The sequence below is a fragment of the Sceloporus undulatus genome, chromosome 1 (genome assembly GCF_019175285.1).
Source record: "Sceloporus undulatus isolate JIND9_A2432 ecotype Alabama chromosome 1, SceUnd_v1.1, whole genome shotgun sequence".
In the NCBI taxonomy this organism is placed as follows: Eukaryota; Metazoa; Chordata; class Lepidosauria; order Squamata; family Phrynosomatidae; genus Sceloporus; species Sceloporus undulatus.
The window spans coordinates 284,060,734-284,082,837 of NC_056522.1; the positions used below are offsets into that span (position 1 = coordinate 284,060,734).

The window sequence follows — 22,104 nt, forward strand, 5'->3', positions numbered from 1 at the left end:
CTACTGCATTTACACCTCAAGCAAAATGAAATTTGAAGGCACTCCTGTACAGGGAGGCCTCAAATGCCATCTTGATAGCCTGCTTCTGTTGGTATGGGAGCCATAGAAAAAGTCTGAAAAATTGCTTCAGTTCTGGCTGCCAGTTCATCCGCTCACCACAACGTTCATTGATGGATTCCATCTCAACCCCATCAAAAGCAGCATAGGCTAATTCCAATAGTCCTGATGTGTATGTGTCTTCCTATGTAGTCAATATGTTTTGACAGCAAAACATAAGAAGTGCTCTAAGGAAAAGGACTGTAGCCATCCCACTGTTTCAAAGGAACAGTTGACTCCTGATCATTGCACCAGTGACTGTGTCAAGGCTTTTGGATCTCTTCCATGGGGGCAGCTGCCTACCCCTGGAACAGAGAATTAACAACATTCCCCTGCTGGGGTGGAAGTGGCTCAGATATGTATCTGAGGGTGAGATCCTAAAATCTTCCCCTGTCCTGAAAGTCACAGATTCACCTTCTCCATTTTGGCCATTGACTTCAGATGTGACTGCTTCAAGGCTGTTTCCCACCATACCATCTACACCACATCAACATTAATGTTAGTTTTGGTCTCAGTGGATTTTGGCATCAGATTCAATTTGTGATATGTCTTTGAGCTCTAGGTCCTGTATTAGATGGCTCTATCAATCTCAATACTTTCAGTACACAGGCATAACAGGATGAGGCATTCAAGGTCAGATTCAACTGAATCCTCTTACTTCAGGTACAATAACCCTTTGGTTTACAGTAGTCATTACTGGGACTATGTTTACTACTATGAGGACAAAACCTGCCTGCAATACCATCTGGTTTATAAGCACCCTCGAAATCAAGAATGCTCTTGTGCACTTGCCTCTGCCTAACAGTTGATTTAGTACACGGGACATGCCTTACAGGAGATACCCTCAATGGGACAGCAAGAACCTGTACTATCTAGATCTGTACCAATCCAGGACATTTCAAGACAGTCCACCAAGATGTTTCAACCTTCCTCCACTCCTGCTTCCACTCAAAACGAAGATCTGTGCCACACCTCAGTTGTTACAACCTCTGATCTCAGCTACTACATCCTCTGCATCTGGGTCTGGTTCAGATTTGGTCACAGTTTCAACGAGGAAATCACCCCAGATTTCATTGAGGGCACTAGATCCCTCCTCTGCAGGTGAGGTCATAGCCTTCATCAACCAGATTATGAGAATGGCAGAGTTGCTAGATCTTTCTATCACACAGCCACAATCACAGATCAGTGACCCGATTTTCCATTGCATCTAGACTCAATCAACCATACCTGCTGCACTTCTTTTACTAACATATCTTGTCCAGGTCATCTGTAAATCCTGGGTGCTCCCTTCTCAATACTTTCCACATCCAAGGTTCAAGATCAAAGCTCTTTATATGGCACAATATAAAGCTTGGCTTGGTCAACATCTAAAACTGAATTCTATCATTGTGAACGCAGTCCAATCCATGGTATCTTGAAGACACCACTCAGAGCCAACTGATAAGGAGGGGGGAAATTGGATTCAACGAGTAGAATGTTCTACTCATCTGCTGCTCTTATTTGCAGGATTTCAAATTACCTGGCCTTCATGGGCTCATAATGCCAGTTGCTTTGGGAGAAGCTCACTCCCTTTCTCTGTAAATTGGGTAATGAATAGTTTTTTGTGGGTTTTTCGGGCTATGTGGCCATGTTCTAGAAGAGTTTCTTCCTGACGTTTCACCAGCATCTGGCTGGCATCTTCAGAGAATGCTTGCCCAAGTCCTTTCCAGGCATTTTCCATTGGGGAATGAAGATTGAAGAGTAGCCTTGTTGTTCCAATCTGAAACTCATAAATCTGACCTCATGACCTTTCGCCATGTAGCAGACTGGTGGTAAAGCTGTGACCAACGTTGTGGTCTTCCAAAGAAATGCTTGACTTCAGTTTTTAGAGCTCTGAGCAAGCATGATTAGTGAGTGAGGACCTGATGTTAGACTATGGCAGTCTGTTCAATGCAGAAACAGACACAAAATTAAAACACCTTCAAGAAATGCAGTCCACTAAGAAGTACAGGTTTAATCTGTTAATGCAGTCTGGTTCGAAGTGTAGATCTTACTGGTATAGATACGACGCTGCCCCAGAGAAAACCTATAATTCATTTTGGGCTTGATACTGACACGCCTTTCCACTGCCCTCCTCTGCAAGCCTCTTCTGTATCAAATTCAAGTCTGGGCATTCTAAAAACTGTCAGGGGGAGACTTCTAAATATATGAAAAATTGCTCTCTCTGGGATGACTCACACAATCTCACACATCCTCCCCTAGTAGTGCCCTGTCCTACGGACTACTCAAGTAATGCCTCACCTCCTGTCAGTGTTTTAGTTGTCTTTAAATTTTAAAGTTGTCTTTAAAATATATGATGGCATATTTTAGCAAATTTCAACTTTATACACATACCATGCAACTTTTGCACACTTCCAAAAGGGTTTGTGGTTGCTGTTATAAATGTTTGTTATACTGACATGCTAACAGTTAGGTGCATACAATTCCAGTTGGACTGAATTCTATATTTTCCTCATTATTTTTGTATCTTAAAATAATTTGTGCTTGCATCACTCTGCTTACAGATTACTTACCCCAAATAATTGATATAATAGATGGTGTTGATGAGAATTCATTGTCATGCTAGCAAAATGGGCCTAAAAACAGATGTAAATGAGCCTTCCCAGCTTGGTTCCATCGTGATGCAATTAGTATGAAGAGCAATGTTTTGAACAAGATGGGTCAAACAAATCTTACTTTGTTGAAAGATCATTAAAATACCTGAAATATTTTTAGGGAATATGCTTTCCTCAATCTCCACAGCAGGTTGTTGTATGCCTCAATTAGCAACTTCTATAAATGTCCTGAAACTATAATTTGACAGTGTTTTTCAGCACCACTTGTAGTTTTGTGTATATATTAAAAGCCAAAAAGTGTTGTGATATTGTGAAGACTTCATTGTGAAGACTTCTGCCTTTGCTTCTATAGGATGGTAAGTGCAAGATTGCTGAATTTATTTTCGGATTGCTCCCATTTTGTAACTTTGAATCCTGCCCCCTGAGATGCCTGAAGTTTATGGAACTTTAGAAAGAGCTAGCATGATATAGTGGCTTCCATATTAGTCCAAGAGACCAGGTTTCAAATCTCATTTCAGTTGTAGAAACCCAGCAGATAATATTGAGCAGGTCACACACTCTCAGCCTCAGGCTTGTAATGTCAAAACTCCACTGAACAAATCTTCCAAAAATACCCTGTTCATAAGTTTGCCATAGGTTCGAGCCAACTTGAAAGCACATCAAAGCAATAGAATACCTATGAACAAAAGAGAGTGGTTAATTAGTAATAAAACTGGCTGAACTTCCCTAATTAGTATGGATTTTAATAGAATAATTTCAGTAGTATGAAAATAAAACTAAATATTACTGATACAAGCCTTAAACTACTATATATTCTCAACTATAAGTTGACCTTATGCATAAGTCAAGGTCAGGTTTTGGGGCCAAAATTATCGATTTTGATATGACCCATGGATAAGTCAAGGGTAAAATTTAGGGGCATGTAACAAAAGATCCTTCACATGAAGTGAAGGAAAATAGTGCCAAGGAACTTACAAAATTTTAGCAGGCATAACTAAAGGCTGGATAGATGACAGAGGAGGGGGGGTCAGTGCTCCCAAAAGAGATTACACTCTTGCCTTCACCAGCGGCAGAGTTAATCAGAGTTAAAGTACAGTATTTACTTTGACCCATAGATAAGTTAGATTTTGGGGTCAATTTTTTATATATAAAAATTATATACAGTACAATATCTGAACTAGTTCTTTAATTTGGAATTAGTAAGATGTAAGATCTAAAGTTTCTAAATTGCTGAAATTGTTTGTGATTGTTGCTGAACCCAGGATCTGGTAATCAGCAGGCCTCAGAATATTATGCTGTCCTGCCTCATAGAGTTGTCTGAAATTTTAGTCCAATGTAAGATAAAGAAAGACCTACTATCTCTTTTAATATACTATGAAATGAATGCTAAATAAAACAAAATTAATAATAAACCAATACTACTAGGCCAAGTTTGATTAAGTTAGGTGCACAGAGAATTTAGTTTTCATGGAGATTTTGAGGGCTGGCATGGAATAAATTAAGGAACAGGTTGAGTATCCCTTATCCAAAATGCTTGGGATCAGAAGAAGGTATCTTGAAGATGGTGCCCAAGTTTAAACATGAATTTAATTTATGCCTCATACACATTATAGACATAGCCTGAAAGTAATATTACTCAATTATTATTTTAAAATAATTTCATGCCTGAAACAAAGTTTGTGTATATTGAACCATCAGAAAGCAAATGTGTCACTGTTTCAGGTATCTATGAAAAAAGTTTTGGATTTTGGAACATGTCAGATAAGGGACATTGAACCTGTATTTCCATAGACAAGATCTTCATAATCTCAGAATTTAAGAATATTCAAGCAATTATTACAGAAGTACATAAACATGTTCAGAGAAACATAGCTTTTTGTGTCAAACATCATGACAAAATGTAGTTTAAATAAATTAGAGTTTGTCAGCCAGAACAAACAGTGGATTCAGATTGTGATCTACGACTTGTTAACAAACTATCTTTTAAGATGAGGAAGACTCACAATAGGATCACAATAACAGACATGCAACAGACCAGATTGCAGCAAATCATACCATAACTTCTTGTTATGTATACATATTTTTCAGAATTTTACTGAATTTCCATTTGATTAAGTGCAAACCAAATGCTGTCATGGATTTTGCTATGATTTACCCCATCTGTATATAAAAATGTGAAATCATAGGTGCAAATCATTCTTTGTTTCACTTTGTTTTATTTCATCAGTTAGGCATACACATAGCATGCTTAGACAAGCATGAATGAATGATAGATTCTTATGGAAGAGAGTACAACCTCTGTTCCCATAATTTTTTCTGACACACTTTTGAGTACCACTGAATTATGTTATTCTTAGGAGTGCTGAACGAGCAATCCACAACCACTGGGATATTCCCTTGCACCATTTGACCCCAATTTCAAATCTGTTTAAAACAGTGGTTCCCAACCTGTGGGAAAGAGTCATGGGGGTCGCCTAAGGCCATTGGAAAATACCTATTTAATTACAGTTATGAAGTAGCAATGAAAATAATTTCATGGGTTTGGGTCACCACAACATGAGGAACTGTATTAAAGGGTTGCGGCATTAGGAAGGTTGGGAACCACTGGTTTAAACCATTGTTGTGCCTCTCTCTGTTCACTTTTTTCTCCTGTCTTGCCAGCTGGTCGAAAATATCTCTCTCTCATTCATCACTATAAAATTAAACTCTAGTTAGTTGAGCATTACATGGGAGAAAATTAAGCATGAAATTGACAGAGGAAATGTTAAAGAAAAAGTGAAAAAGCATGGTTTCATATGAGATGGGGGAAGTTCTCTGCATCTCATCGAAGAAAAAAGCAAAAACTGCTGGAGGAGGAAAGTAATCTTACAACTAATGAGTGATATAGATAGAAGCTCCCTGTATCAATGTTTGGATTCAGAACTCATGGCAATAAGAGCAGCAATAATTATCCCAGAGAAGGCTAAAAAGTTTTAAAGTTTTAAAAGTCAAAAATGAAGAGAAAACGGTAAAAGACATTTTACCAGCATTGCTTCCCCAGAGGAAGAAATGGAGGTTGGGCAATTTAAGCTTAGTTGCACTTTCTATCTATGTATCTATTTCTTCTTTGTGGTCTCTGCGAATCATACATATGGGTTGTAATGCGCGTGCGCAGTGCTGCTTACAAACTTCTGGAATCACTGGGCAAAGTTAACTTTGCAACTTTTTGGTGGTAGCTCCGCCCATCCCTTATAAGTCCTGCCTTCCCGCTCTTTCCCCAGTTCCTTCTTTCCACCACGTTGGCTGCTTTGGAACTTCGCTACTGGAATCCGCTTGTTCTCTGAAAAATCTTGACCTCGACTTGCTTGACCGTTCTTGATCTGACACACACACACACACACACCCGCGTATTGTTGACCAATCTGAACGTTCTTCGACTTCGATTTTGATTTTGATTCGGCTTACAATTTCTCTGGCTTGGTTCAAAAAGTGCAATGTGAGTGGTAGTAAGATCCCTGGACAGGATCCCCACTCTTCATGCCTTCTCTGCCTCAGTGAGGGTCACCTTAAGGCTGCCTTGTACCAACAGGCTCTCTTGCCTCCATCAGCCTCCCGCTCTGCTTCTGCACCTGCTGCTTCAGAGTTGGCACCTACGGCTTCTGTTTCTGTGGCCCAGAGCTCCTCCACTGAGCCAAGTGCCACCGCCGTTTCTGTCCCTGAAAGGGATGTTGGTTCCGAAGGAGTACGCCAGACGAAGTCCAAGTCTAAATCCTCCAAAAAGGACAAGACTATACACAAGGACTCAAGCTCCAGGAAAGATTCGGCCCACGATAAGGATTTATAAGAAGGAAATCGTGCTCTAAATCTTCCTCGAAAAAGAGGCCTTTGGATTCAGGAGAAGGTTCTCCTCATGGCTCTTCGCACTCCAAGAAGGCGCGCACTGAGACTCCTGATGGCACTCGGTTGGGCTCCAAGGACCATGCCACCTCTAGTATGAGACTTGTTGATGCCGCTCGAACCCGAATCTCTCCAGGCCTGTTGAACGCTGGTTTCGCCTTTGGGCTCCTCCCTGCCTGCTACATTGGCCTTCCACCAAATCTCTGATGAAGGGGTCGATGCTGCCATTCTGCCAGCCATGTCACCCCATGGAGGCTCTTCCCGAAGTCATCGGTCTCCCACACCGGTTCCAGGCAAGCATTCTCTGAAGATGCCAGCCACAGATGCTGGCAAAACTCTTCTAGAACATGGCCACATAGCCCGAAAAGCCCACAAAAAAAATGGATGCCGGCCATGAAATCCTTTGACTTCACATGACAAGAAACTGCTCGGATTCCATCCTGATCACCCCTTGGTGGCCGAGACAACCGTGGTTTCTGTCCCTGCTCCACCTCTCCCAGAAAGACTTTCTCTGTCTCAAATTCCATCTGGATCTCCTCACTCTCCAGGACGGCCGGGTTTGTCGTTCGGACATCGACAACCTACCGATGGTGGCGTGGAGGCTCAGTCCCTAGGCGCCCCCCCCCCCCACTCGGTACGGATGGTGATTCTGGCTGCCCAAAAGGCTGCTATCAAGAACTATGCTTCCAAATGGAAGAAATTTGCTGATTTTCTCTCTGAGAGAGGCCTCTCTCCATCCCAGGTGTCATCATTGGTGGTGCTGGATTTGGGGCTGTGACTCACCTCCATCAAGTGTTATCTTTCTGCCATCTGTTCCCACTATCAATTTGATGGCAGACCTTCTTTTTTCAGGGACCTCTTGTGAAGAGTTTCCGGAAGGGTTGCAACAACCTCCATCCTCCGGTATCGGTACCGACACCTGCTTGGTGTCTGGACGCTGTGCTGTCTTATTTGCAATCCAAGCCCTTTGAACCCATGGCCACAGCTGACTTGAGGCTGTTGACTTGGAAGACAGCCTTTCTTGTGGCCATTACTTCTGCTCGCTGTGCAGGAGAACTTTGTGTCTTGCGGAGGAATCAGCCTTTTCTTAGGTTCCATGAGGATAAGGTTGTCCTCCATACCGACATTACCTTTTTGCCTAAGGTGGTGTTATCCTTTCACATGTGTCAGGAAATTGATTTACCGACCCTGGCCTCATACCCGACCACTGATACCAAACATCGACTGCACACCTTGGATATTCTGAGGGCTTTGGCCTTCTATTTGGACAGAACTGCGGGTTTGAGTCATTCCGAGAGACTGTTCCAGTGCTATTTGGAACCGAAAAAGGGACTACCTGTGACTGCTCAGAGGCTTTCCAAATGGGTGGCTGGAACCATCCACCTCTGCTATGAACTGTCAGGTAGACTTCTCCCTGCCACGGTTCAGTCCCGTGCAACTAGGGCGGTAGCAACATCCGCTTTTTTGACTGGGTCCCCTTGGAGGATGTCTGTAAGGCTGCTGTATGGTCCCAGCCCTTGACTTTCATCAAACATTATAGGCTGGACACCAGGGCCAAACGGGACTCAGCCTTTGGGAGGGCAGTGTTGGTTTCAGGTTTACATTGATTTTGCACTGCATTTCTATTTGTTTACAAGCTGTTGACAATGAATGTCTTAAATTGCCAGAATTGGCATGGTTTACACAAGTTTGACATGGTTTACACAAGTCCTTCATGACTTAATATGTTGGAAAATGTACCTTATGACTTGACCATGTTTCATAATGTGATCCTATTGTTGTTGATGACTTAAGGTACTATTTATTGAAGTACTAAGCACAGCAAACACAGTTTTGGTTCAAAGATCTTTATTGTGTGGTTTAATAAACACAGCTTTATTTGAACCTAACTTTGGTGTCATGACACTCCCTCCACCACTGACCTAAGCTTGTCAGTCTAACCCATTTGTATGATTCGCAGAGACCATGAAGAAGGAGGACAGGTTGCTCACCTGTAATGGTATTTCTTTGAGTGGTCATCTGTGAATACATACAAATCCCACCCATCCTTCATTCTTATGTTGCTTATGCGGCGAAAATTTCGGAACTGGGGAAAGAGCAGGAAGACAGGGGACTTATAAGGGATCCGCCAAAAAGTTGCAAAGTTAATTTTGCCCAGTGGTTCCTGAAGTTTCTGAGCAGCACTGCGCAGGTGCAGTACAACCCGTTTGTATGTATTCGCAGATGACCACTCGAAGAAATACTGTTACAGGTGAGCAACCTGTCCTTATACATACTATATCAGAGGATTTTAGGCAGAAGGGAGTGTAGAAACTAAGAGTTTTCAGCCATTCAGAACAGACAGCTTTAGTTGCACAGTTGTGCACATTGTAACAGCCAGAACACAAGCAATGAGGCATCAGAAAGAGGAAAAAATGTTCTCTTTAAACATAAGCAACACAAGTGAGGCACAGGGGAAGTTTCTGAATTACCTGACTACAATGGTCTCTCAGACTCTGGCCAATAAAGTTTAATATCATTTTCAGCAGCGACTTCATGATCTCTCTGCAATAAAAAGCATAATTAAAGAATTAATGCAGAAATGGAGAAAAGGATTTACAATACCCCCAAAGATTGAAATATAGCAATTGCAAATTTGAACAACATGAATAATTTAATGAAATTGATTTCACAATCCAATTTAACAATTTATTTTTGAAATGATGACAATGCATAGAACATCTGTGGGGAGCAGGTGAAAAGTCTTGACGGACAGTAAATTTCTCAGGAGCAACAGTTAATAGAAAAGACTCAAAAACCTAATGAAAAGGGTACAGGGAAACCAAGGAAATGCACAGAGAAATCAAAGTATATCTACCTAAAGACACCTTAAGTGCAAAAAATAATGTAGACAAGCTAATGTCATGTCAGTATTAGAATCAGAAGGGGAAGGCTTAAGGATTCAGGAGGCAGAGTCAAGAGTTTTGGATTTAGATGATTTGGGATCCTCAGATGAGGATTCTTTACTGAAGCAAACCATGAGAAAGTTATTTGATCCTGACAACTTTAAAGGATTTCTTAGAAAAACGTTACTGACTTTAGATCTGTAAGATCCAGAGCAAGGTGAGAATTCAAAAAAGGAAAAATCCATTTCAAATTATCAAAAGCTTTTTCCACATCTGAAAGTAGCAGAGTGGCTTGTTTCTCATTTTGTCTTTCCAAGTATTCAAAAATATTTATCACACATATCGTTCGCAATAGTAATAAAGGTTTTCTTTCTAATGACTTATAATACAGTACACCCTCCAAATCCATGAGTTCTGTATCCACAGATCCACCATCTATTACTTGAAAACATTCTAAAAAAATAAATTAATAATAATTCCATAAGCAAACTTTGATTTTGCAATTTTAGATAAGGGACACCATTTTACCTCACCATTGTATAAAATGGAACCTGACCATCCACAGATTTTGGTATCCACAGAGGGTCCTGGAACCAAATCCCAGTGGATAACAAGGACCCACTATATTAAGCAGACAAACCATCCAGCCCAGGCAGTTTGTCAGTCTTTATCTTTTTAATTGTATTACAGATCTCACTAAAAGAGGTGCATTCAATTTCTTTATCTGAATTTTTTCTTTCTGAAATTTTGTAATCTTGCTTTATTAAAAAAATTCATCAGCTTTCTCTGCAGGGATTCCTTGCCTTTTACATAAAGTGTTATAATAATACCCTTGAAATGCTTTTGCAATACTATCACTGTCTGGTATTGTCTCTTTCCCTGATTGTATCTTTAAAATTATTATTTCTTTACTCTTTCCTTTCTCAGTTTATATGCCAGCCATCTTCCAGGTTTATTTGCAAATTCAAAGTTCTTTACATTTATGTATTTCATCTTGTTCTCCATTTCATAGACCATAACCAAGGATAGTTGGCTTTGTAACATCTTTAATTGCTCTCTTTCTTATCCCCTTACAAAAGTGTTACTTTCATCCCATACCATTCTAATATCCGTATCTTTATCCATGTTATCTTCAGTTTTTTAAAAAAAACTTCTTACACTTTTCTATAGTCTTCTCATCTTTCAAAACTTCATTATTCAATTTCCAAGTAAAGTATTTCTTTTTTAATGACACATGATTATGATTTGAAAAATGTCTTTGGTAAAATTTCCATTTTAAAGATTCTATTTACTAAAGTTTCAGATAGCAGAAATATATAAATCCTACAGAAAGACTTTTTTAAAAAGTATAGTCTTTAGCATTATCATGTCATCATCAGGTGATCTGTCTATCTCCTAGAAATGCCAGTTTTCATAAGAATAATCCATTATCTTATTATTCAACTCCCCCCCCCCCCCCAAAATGAGTTGTTTTTTGTGGGAGTATAAACTCCTACTGCCAGAATTTGAGTTCCTTGAATATTTATCTGAACTCCCACATGTCTCCCAAATTGACCCTCAGATACTTTTTCTGGAACCAATTGCATAAATATCTACTCCTTTTTTTTTCCTTTTTATCTGAGTCTGAAAAGAATTCCCTACCCAATTTGCGATAGACTAGATATTTCAGATTTTTCCCTAATGTGACTTTCTTAGGAAAAAATCAAATCATAATTAAATTTTCCCAAATATTCCCCCCTTCCCCCCCCCCTCTTGTGGGACATTATTTCCTCTTATATTCTAGGTGATGCATTTCAAATCTGTTATCATGCCATTGGTTTCTCTAAGACCATATCCATGATTCTTTCTTGCATTTCCATGGAAATTCTTTAGCTTTTTTTGACTGAATTAAATGTGAATTTTCTTTCCTTGCACATCACTAGTTTCTCCGACCTAAAGGTGATGTTCCTTTGCTTCAGTTTGTCAGAAAATATATGAAAAAAAAATTATTGAAGCTCTGGCACATTTCCTGGAAAAATTAAATGAAGAAATAGAGGTGGACATAGACTGTACGTACAGAATCAACTTTATTGGCAAGAGAGAGGTACCTTCCAAAAGATGTAATTGCTTATTTCTTTCAAAAAAAAAAAAAAGTGATGAAGATTTACAGCAGCACTAGCAAAACAGAATGGAGATGGGAGACAGATTGGTGATAACTTCGAAAGATATTCCGGCTTGGATTTTTTTTTTTAAAGGAAGAACTATTGTTTCTCCCAGCTTGCTCAAGAATTTCTCTGAAAGGAAAAAAACCCTTTTGCTCAAGTCTCATCAAAGCACTAGCATTCAAATCAATTTTTTGTAGTCTAGCCAGCGAGCCTTTGTTCTTACTTCAGGTTTTTCTACTTTATCCTCCAGAAATTGTATTTTTCACATAAATGCTTCATTTCTAGTGCCTTCTATGCCATAAATTATTTTACTTCCTTGAACTTCATTTTCAGAGCTTTCAAAAATTCAGCTGACATGTCTGTCTTTAAATTAGGTCCCAGTTGAGTCATCTGTGTCTTGAGAGTTTTCATTTTTTCCAATAACTTTTGATTTATTCACAGATTTTGTCATCTCTGTTGAGCCTCTCCTTGCCCTGTAACTTTTCCTTTCAGTCTTAATCAAGTAGATATATTTTGTACCAGATGTATTTTTATAGTAATTATAAGCAAAATAGAGAAGAAATCCAAAATTTTCTCTCACCACTAGATATCACTCCACCCTCCTGGTCCTTTCTTAACAGCCTTATTTGTAGCATTTAACAGTCAATCTCAGCATCCTTTCATAATTCAGACTCCAACAACAGCACCTGGCTGACCTTGGTCTTATTGCTAGTCTCAGGTAAACGATTACCATTTTTGTATTTTAAACCACACTTTATCATTTTCAGTTTTTAGTATTCTTACAATTAAGTATCTTTTTCAATTTATGCTTTTGCCTTCCTTCACATTTAAAATTTTCATTAGGCTTTAACAGCAGGTTGCATTTTAAAAAGAAACCTTTCTATTGAGCTAGATGGCTTAAAATCTCTAATTAATATGTAAAAACAACATTGCTAGAAGTTATCTCCCATTGAAATGAGAAGACCTTTTAAATGGTAATTCCACATTGATTCCACTTTAAAAAGCAAATTTTGCGGCCCTTGTGTCAATACATTCTTAAAAGATGTAGATGAAAAAAATAATTGATTCACCTCTAAGAAGGTCATATGAGGCCTCAGCCCTACCAACCTCTGACTCATGGAGCCCTTTTTGGAATCAATTTCTGTGGCGGAGCCCCTAAGAGGCCTACCATAATATGTCTTACAAGTTAATGATGTTTATAAGTAGTGTTATCTTTTGTTTCTTATTCTTTAATTTCATTCAATTTTTATTTCTTTCATTTTCCTGGAGAGGCGGCTTAGCACCAGGGAAGTGCACGTGGAGCCTTAAGGGCTCCTTGGAGGACAGGTTGGAAACCGCTGTATTCTGTGGGTTCAAGAAACACTGAGTTCTGAAGATATAGGTGCAAAATAATTTAAAGAGCATTACATAGGTTTGAGAAGGTACTTCAATATGTAACTGATGTGGGATATGATGCTGCAGCATGTGCATAGCATTCCATTTTGGTGACTATGGTCTGTAGAAGATCCTTGTGGTTAAAATATTGGGAGGCAGACCAAAAATCAAAGGCCAATTTGGTAAACTCCTTCCAAGGACTTACAAAAACTCAGTGGATGTGTGCAGTATCAAAGGTTCAAGGTGGAGACATTACAATCTAGAGTATTTGGTCCTTAACATTTTCTTATTTTTGATAGATACGAGAGAAGCATTTTTGCATGTCCCTTTGCATTGCAGCTCCAGAAAATACTTGTGAGAGCAGTAATTACCAGTGTAAGCTTCTTTCATTGAGCCTGGCATCTGCTCCCAGGGCTTTCACCTACTTTTGGTGAACACATTTTTGAGGCAGTAGAATGTGCTGTTATTCTCATACTTGAATTTTATTTTCCTGAAAGTTGGGTACAGATAGGGTTGCCATAAGTCAGGACCTCCAAACCGGAACAAATGTAGGACAACATTTTCAAATGTAGGACACTTTTATTTAAAAATGGAGGACACAAAAATTGCTGGTTTTTTAAATATATATATAGGGTTAGATTAGAAGGGGGGTTAAATAAGGGGGTTTGAGAAAGGGGGGCTATAGAAGGAGGGCTAGATGGGGTACCTAGAGGGGGTTAGGGTTAGATAAAGAGGAGTAAGATAGAGGGGGGCTTAGAAGAGACTTAAATAAGGGAGTTAGATAGAGGGGGTTAGAGAGGGCTTAGATAGAAGGGGGTTAGATGGGCTTAAATTCTAAAGCACCACAGTTGTTCTCTCTGCAGGGCTCTCAGACTACACACACACTGCAGAAATAACCCATTCTGACAGTACTTTAACTGCCCTGGCTCAATGCTATGGAATTCTGGGAAATGTAGTTCATTGTGGCTCCAGAGCAGAGCTCTGCTTGTTCACTGCCAGGAGCTGATCTGCCTATCTGTGAATTTCACAAACCGCTCGGGTTCCCAGTGATTGGGCGGTATATAAATAAATCCTATTATTATTATTATTATTATTATTATTATTATTATTATTAAATAAGGTGGTTAGAGCAGTGGTTCCCAAACTGAGTCCTTTAAGAGATTTTGGAATTCAACTCCCAGAAGCCTCAGACATGTTACTCAATAGTCTGAGATTCTGGGAGCTGAAGTCCAAAATTACTTCAGGAGCACAGTTTGGGGATCACTGGGTTAGAGAGAGGGGGGAGTAGATAGAGAGGGGTTGGAGGGGGGTTTAGATGGAGAGAAGGTGGTAGAAGGGGGTTAGAGAGGGCTCAGTTAAAGTGGGGTAACAGGAGGAGTGGGAGTCAGAGAGAGGGTTAGAAAGGAGAGGGGTGTGTGTTTGGGGGGCCTTGGGGAGAGGGCTTCCAATGTCCGACGGGGGCGATCCTGGGGCCCAGGAGGGGCCTGGAAGGTGCCCTCTTGCCTCTCCCGGGTGCCAGCCCCTTCCTCCTCTTCTGAGCCTTGCCAAGGCTCTTCCTCCTCTTCCTCTCCGACGGCTAGGTCCCTGAGGCACCCCTCCCCTTTAGTGAGGCAGCTCTCCCGGCGCTTCAGAGCCCCTTCCTTGCAAGAGTAGGAGGAAGAGGAGGACTGGGGGGCAGGGGTTCCAGGAAAGGGCCCTTTCCTTCCCCAGTCCGGGCTGCCCCAGAGGCCAGGGCCCTTTCCTCCCCTCTCCCAGCGGCCTGCCTGGACGGGCGGGGGCCACTGCTGCCGCCGACCTGCCTGGCCCTGCTCCTCCTCCTCGCGCCTTGTTGCCCTGCCTGACTAAGCCTGCTCCTTGGGAGGGCTGGCCAAGAGGGGCAAAGCAGAGCAGCAGAGCCCTCCCCTGCCAGCTCCAGCCCTGGCTGTTGCGCTCATCACAATATAGGGATGCAGCAGGGCCAGGAGCCGGGCAGCCACCCAAGGATGTGACGGGACTGGGAACGCCCCCTAGAAAGCGGGGGAGTCACGCCTCCCACCGGGTTATGGCAACCCTAGGTACAGATAGAAGCCACAATGCAACCTCAATCTCATGTTACAACATTTACAAATGTACACGTTACTAATAAATTTCTCAAAAAGTCAATTGATGGCTACAAGAATATTAACTCACTTGGGTGCAGAAATAAATATACAAAGGAGGCATGTCTTCCTTTCCAAAGAAAGGAAACACTTTAATGGAGGACGTAATGAAGCTGAGTAGATCTAATACATTTGGCAAGGATGCTAGGAATGTTTGTATCAACTATTCAGTTAGTCCTGTAGGGAAAGTTTCACACAAGGACATTGCAAATTTTCATGAAACCATTTCAGAGTCAAATAGTAAGAACAGAGTATATCATTCTACCTATACCAATGAAAGCAAGGCGAGATTTGTTTTGGTGGGTCAGACCAGGCAGTTTCAACAAGGGTACTATGTTTGTTCCACAAAACAAGATAATATTAAGAACAGATTTTTTTTTTATGGATGTGGTATTCATTGTCAGGATTAGCTGGTCCATGAAAGAATGAACAGAGTCAAAGAAGGGACTCAGAATAAATTTATTAAAGAGAACAGTCAAGTTAGCAATGTTTAAGTCTTCAAGCAGATATTTTTAAAAAGTGTGCACAGACAATGTTACTGTGAAATTGTATCTGTGCAACCAAGGGAGAATGAGTTCCCAAGAACTTCTAAAGGAATCTATCAGAATTCTGGCTTCGGCTAAGACATGGCTGCACTTTCTAACAGCAGTAAATCTCAAAGAAATTTTGAATTTGACAGCAAACTACTTAAGCAGGAACAAACTTCAACCAGGAGTGTGGGGTTTGAACCAGGCAGTATTAAACAATTTTACAGAACAACTGTGGAAAATTTGTGGTGGACCTTTTGCATCTGCTCAGAATTTCAAAGTAAAAAGGTATTTTCAGTCAATGGAAGAACAAATACAGAAGGGCAAAATGTACAGTATTAGTGGTGGAATGGCTGAAGGGACAACTTTATATGTTCCCTTTCCTTCCAGTATTACATAAAGTTCTCAAGAAAATCAGAGTGGAGAAAGCAGAAGTGATCTGAATTGCTCCACACTGGCTGCACAGACCTTGGTATCCTTATTTGCTTATGGGTTAACAAGACCTTAATCCAGCTTTCCCTAATAAGTTTCTCCTATATGGGATGACAGTTCCCATCCTCCACAGCCACTAGATTGGCTGGGAACAACAAAAAGTTGATACACCTAGAGAGCATTAGATTGCTGCTAAACTGAAATCTCAGGATTTCTTCTTACCATCTTCTCATCAGCATATTCAACACCTCCCTGTGTGAATGTGGAAAGCATTCTAGAGGAAACATCAGTTTTTCACCAGAGAAGGCAACGGCGAACCATTGCATGACATGGTTTATAATTTACTTAGTTTCTTTACTAAGTGTTTGTAAGCCCTTTATGAAAGGTGTGTTCATGGACAAGAATCAGTATTTGCACAAAAAAACAGTAATGTGGGTCAGAACCATCTCCGCCTGTTCCATATGGCCTTTTATCACCTTAATTTTTGAATCCTTTATTTTTTTATTCTTCCTCTACTCCTCTGAATCACATTAAGCAGCTGAGTATTTTCCTGCTGCATTAATATAGCAGAGAATAATTCTTCACTTATATCTAAGCCTAGAGTGCATACTTTGCACCATATTGAGTCCCTGTTTTGGGAGAAGCGCAGAATATAAATAAAAATAAATAAAGATCCCAGGTTTAATCTCTATGAGGTATGGCTGGGAAAGACCACTGTTAGAGACCCTGGAAAGCTGCTGCCAATGAGTACTTGGTATAAGGCAGTTTTGTATATTCTTACGACCCCTACACTTCATGAGTCATTTGCCTTTTGTGGGAGGAGGAAAAATTCACAAGGCAAGTGGTGAGATCTTCAAAATTACTTCTCCCCTCCACAGCCTTTTTTATGACACCTTTGCTACTTTCCCCTTTTTAGTTCAATGACAGATAGATACTATACCCTTCTTGAATATGTAAATGTTCCAAGGTGCTTTTAGTGTTCCTATTCTAGATGATGATGATAATTTTATTGTTTCTGGGATGTTATTACTACACTGTTTAGGAACAAGTTAAACGAGTTCCTGATACTTTACACTTGTTCATCCCCCTTGGGTATGTGCTAACTTTCCTCATTGGGATCTTATGGAGCCTGTGTTTGAGTTGGGGATAGTGTAGAAGTTCAGAGCCTTCAACATGCTGTTCTTAAATTGAAATATAACCTCAAAAGCCACTCTTATATTGGGTGAAAATCTATTCCACTTGGTCTCCTCCTGAACCTACCTACCTATCATTTTTAAAGACTGGTTTTGTAAGAGGAAAGTTTCTTTGGAAGCTTGTGAGTCTGAATAGATTAGAGTAGAAGATCTGCGCTAAAGAAATGAGAATCTGATTTGGATGCTGTGTAGTAACATTTTAGAAACGTGTGAATATGTGCTAATAATATAATGTTGAGACTAACAAGCTTAGCTACCTACTCCACAGTCATTTCCATTTTTTAAAGTAAATTTCTGGAGTATGAACATTCAACACTGGGATTTTGTTTTTCATATTATCATAACTATTGTTTGCTTATGTATCCCAGGGTTACCTGGGATTTAAATTTTTATATACTTCCATTTCATCTAATGTAGGTTTAGTTAAATTTCCCTTTATATTTATGCAAACATATCTCGCTTATGCTTGACCAGTGGGAGGCTCACTGATGTCACCTTGAACAAATCTCTAGCTGACTGAAACCTGTAATCTTTTCCTTGTCTCTGCTTGAGAAGTAATTTTGCTTTTGTTAAAACAACAACAACAAAAGTGGGACCTATATCCGCATGTTGCAGTGTAGAATGGTATCAGACAGCTGTCATTCCCTTTTTCTGAATACTTAATTCCATTCTACCTTCTAGTTTACCATCTACCCACAATAGATGGTCAGTAATCCACAGTAGATAGTCTTCCTGCCTACCGACGGTGGACAGCCAGCCATCCTGGTCGTCATTCTGCTATATTTATATTTTTACAATGCTGCCGACTTGCTTCCCTAAGGATTATTCCCTAAGGATCATAGTTTGCTATTAGTCCGTAGGACTTTTATTTAATAATATGATACAGATACATGTAGGGTATATTTTCATCCTTTGGTAGAACCTTTTGGGGAAGGAGGAAAGGGAAAACAAACTTGTGCATGTTCTGTTACTTTGACTGTCTATCTGATCTATCTTCAGGAGAGACCATAGAGTTTATCTGATATTTTCCACACTATAACTTGACCATTTATCAGCTATTAAATTAGAATATCATCTTTTGGTCTAAGAGATATCCTGAAGGGCTTCAGTCAAAGGCCTTGTGTGTTTTTGATCTGCTCACATCTGAAGAGTGCCTGTGACCCCCACTTTTCACCTTGAATTCAGCAGTTACCACTTAGTACTAGCAACTAGAGAAAAGCTCTAGTCCTAAAATAATGGTTATTAAAAATAAGTATGGTTAGAGAACCCATTCCATGCATATCTACATGCCAAGGAATCCATTTTGTAAGGGATTCTGTGGCACCTCATGTACTGCATGTGTAAGTGCCACCTAGGCCTGTTGCCTCACAGCTGGATCGGTAAAACTGAAAATGACCAACTCTGTCTGTATGTTGCTTTTTGGTACTGGAAGAAATGTGTAGCAATAGAAGAATCTACCTTGATGAAGAATCACTTAAGGGCAGTCACTGAGTTTAGTGCCATTAAACATGTTTGCATACTTTTAGTCTATTGACCAATAACTGCTTGGGTAAAGGCAGTGCATTCAACTCATAATAACCAAACATACATAAACACAGTAAAAACTCTATAATTAAAAATCATTCAATGCTGGCTGAAAACTAAATAGTTTTTTAAATATTAAAATTATTTTTGTCTTAACTCATAATGATAATTTGTTCTAATTATTTCAGTGAATATAGAAAAGTGAATTTGCAAAATATTTTTTGTTAATTAAATTACATTATGCTGAATCTAGTTTAGATATAGAATATTATTCTACCTTTGATATGCTTGGACCTGACTGTTTTGAGTTTTTTTCTGTTTTACAGATAAAAGCAAAAAACTATGACAAAGTAGAAAAGGTGAGTTTAAAAGCGTAGCCTACATGTTAAATAAATTTGGAAAAGTAATTAATATGTGGGCCGTGTTTCTCCATTCATTAAGTGATTGGAGGATGGCAGTTGCAAATTCATGCACAGTTAACTTATCTTCCTAGCAGTTGCTGTGGATATCAAGTGGGAAATGTCTCGTGGTTGTTACTTTGTGGCAAAAGACAGAAAAGAGAAAGCATGATAAGACTCCCCTTTGCTTTCAAATATTATCTTAAATTCCATGATCTTCCTTCTTTCCAGCCTACCTACCATTTACCTATTGCCTTGCAACTAGGATCCCCAGGGTGATATACAAAAGATAAAAATGTTTAAAATGTTATATACACAAATAAGCACGTTGTAAAACGGACTAAAACAACTCATTAAAATGGTTTTAAAACTACTAATACAGTTGACCACATTTGCACATTTAACATTCACAAATTTGATTACTCATGAGTTTGACCATGCTCTTTCCTACCCCTGCACGGCCCTAAAGGGTGTGCGTGCACTCCTCCTCTGTCCTGGCCTCCCCCCCCCCCCCCAGTGGGAAGGAGAAAAAGTCAAGCCTAGGACTGGAGCAGTTTGGAAGGGCATGTGCCTGTTCTTCCTCTGTCCTGGTCTTTTCCTCTGTATTTGTTGTTTTTCCACTTTCAAGGATTTCTTGCACCCCTAATCCCGCAAATGTGGAGGCCAAACTGTAGTTAAAACAGCCATAGCCCAAGATGTAAGGATTGAACCCATCTAAAACCACACAGTTAACTGCCTGTTGAAAACTCAAAAGGGATGGAGCCAGCCTGACTTGTTCCACAGTTAGGCTGCTGCTACAGGGAGAGCTGTACCCATCAACCTAGATTTACTTTTCAAGGACAGCCTCATATACACCCCAGTATAGTTCAGGTTGAGTCTTCCCTATGGATTTGGGGATTTATTTATTTATTTTGGATTTTGGAACATTTGCATATGCATAATGAGGTATCTTTGAGATGGGAGCCAAGTCTTAACATAAAATTCATGTACACCTTAGACACACAGCCTGAAAATAATTTTATACATAATATTTTAAATATTTTTGCATGAAACAATTTGTGTACATGGAACCATCAGAAAGCAAAGGTGTCGCTATCTCAGCCAGCCATGAAACAAGTTTTGAATTTTGGAGGATTTTGAATTTTTGAATTCCAAATAAGGGAGACTCAACCTGTAACTGGATAGCCTGAAAAACCCACAAAACTATGTAACCGAATCATTTGAAGACTGTAGCACTATGGTCAGATTGAGACCTAATGGAGTGGCCCCTTGTGAGTATTTCAGTAATAGATGAGGTACATTAGGCTTGCCTCTTCAGCAGCACATATAAGGAGGTGTCACTTGTGAGAACTAAGGCCCCTATGTGTGGATTGTCTGTGTGACTTTTAATTAACATTAGTCATTGAACTGAAGAGCTCCTAATGCAGTCCCAATACCATGCCCACCCACTATAAACTGATGACTAAATTAATATGTGAAGAGAGAATTCAGTGTGGGCTTTTACACTTACAGAGTACAGACAGAGATCTGAATAATGGCAGCAGAGAATGGAATAGCTGAGTACACCATTTATTGAGTAGAATTGCTCAGCAGTTACTTCTCGCATACTTCTTGGAAAGAAAATTATTAAATACAGTATTTATTTGAGATTACATGTCACCCTATAACCATGTTCTTGGGAGCAGTTTACAATAAAGACAAAAATGAAATGCATACAATGAAACAAATTTAGGCCAGGTAAAATCAATGTACATATACATTCTAAACTGGGTGAAACCAATCTAAGTCAGGAACAGATTAAAAGGTCCAGAAAAAACTATTAAAATGGTCTTTGCTTGGGGCTGGAGTGGTATCTAGGTATTTTCCAAGCAAGCCCCTATGGGAAGGGCTTTCCTGTGATTGGTATGAATTGTTTTATCCATTGGCATGGAATTCAGTTGGATGAACTATAAGTTTTCAATAAATAAATATTTGGGGTGCAGCTACTGAGAAGGTCCTTTTTACAGTAGTTAACCTTTATTCCTCTCCAGGCAAGGGCACCTAGAGAATATCCTCTGAAGAAGTTCTGAACTGACTGAAGTGTTTCTGGCTGCATCTGCACAGCAGACATAATGGCAGTTTGATGCCACTTTAACTGCCATGGTGGAATGCAATGGAATTCTGGGATTTGTAGTTTTGTGAGCTATTTAGCCTTCCCTGTCATAGAATCCCATAATTGCATAGCATTGAGCCATGGCAGTTAAAGTGGTGTCAGACTGCATTATTTCTGCAGTGCAGACGCAGCCTCCGCCATTTCTACAGGCACTTGTTTGAATCATTATAGGTGCTTAAATAGGAGATGCCTGGGATATGTACTCTGAATAAATCATACCTATACTTTAAGATGTGCAAAATGCAACCTGGGTAATACTAGGAGTCACATTACTGGATAAAGCAGAAGACATCCAAGTTGCAAGGCTTCTGTCCTGGATGTAGTAGGCATTTTCTGTGTTGCATTTTATTCCACCAGTAATATCTTTACATGTATGACTATTTGGGTTGTGACTCATGAAATGATCCCTGTGTCTCATTAAATGAATATAGAGGAATGATTATTGTTTGGATCTCTTAAGAGTTTGCTGAAGTCTGTTTATGGACTCCTCTTTCTTTTCTCTCCCACTAATGAAAACAGTTGTTTCAGAGGTGCCTTATGAAAGTTTTACACATTGACCTATGGAAATGCTACCTTTCATATGTGCGAGAAACCAAAGGAAAGCTACCTAGTTATAAGTAAGTCATTATTTGTTCTTCAGTTTTTCTAGTCTCTAGGGAAAAGACAGAATTAGGTAATTTCTATCAGGCCCATTCCTCTCATATAGTCTAGTGAAATTATGTGCTTCAAGTTGCACCAGAAGAAGTTGGACAGAAGAGAGTAGGCTCTGAA

General features: G+C 39.8%; 1 protein-coding gene across 1 annotated transcript in view; it reads left to right on the forward strand.

Moving 5' to 3' along the window:
• CSTF3 (cleavage stimulation factor subunit 3) overlaps positions 1-22,104 on the forward strand; it is a 77,503-nt gene that overhangs the window by 37,554 nt on the left and 17,845 nt on the right. Inside the window, exons 4-5 of the mRNA XM_042444217.1 lie at positions 19,110-19,142; positions 21,853-21,950. Coding sequence (XP_042300151.1) covers positions 19,110-19,142; positions 21,853-21,950 — 131 coding nt within the window. The remainder of the gene's footprint in view (positions 1-19,109; positions 19,143-21,852; positions 21,951-22,104) is intronic.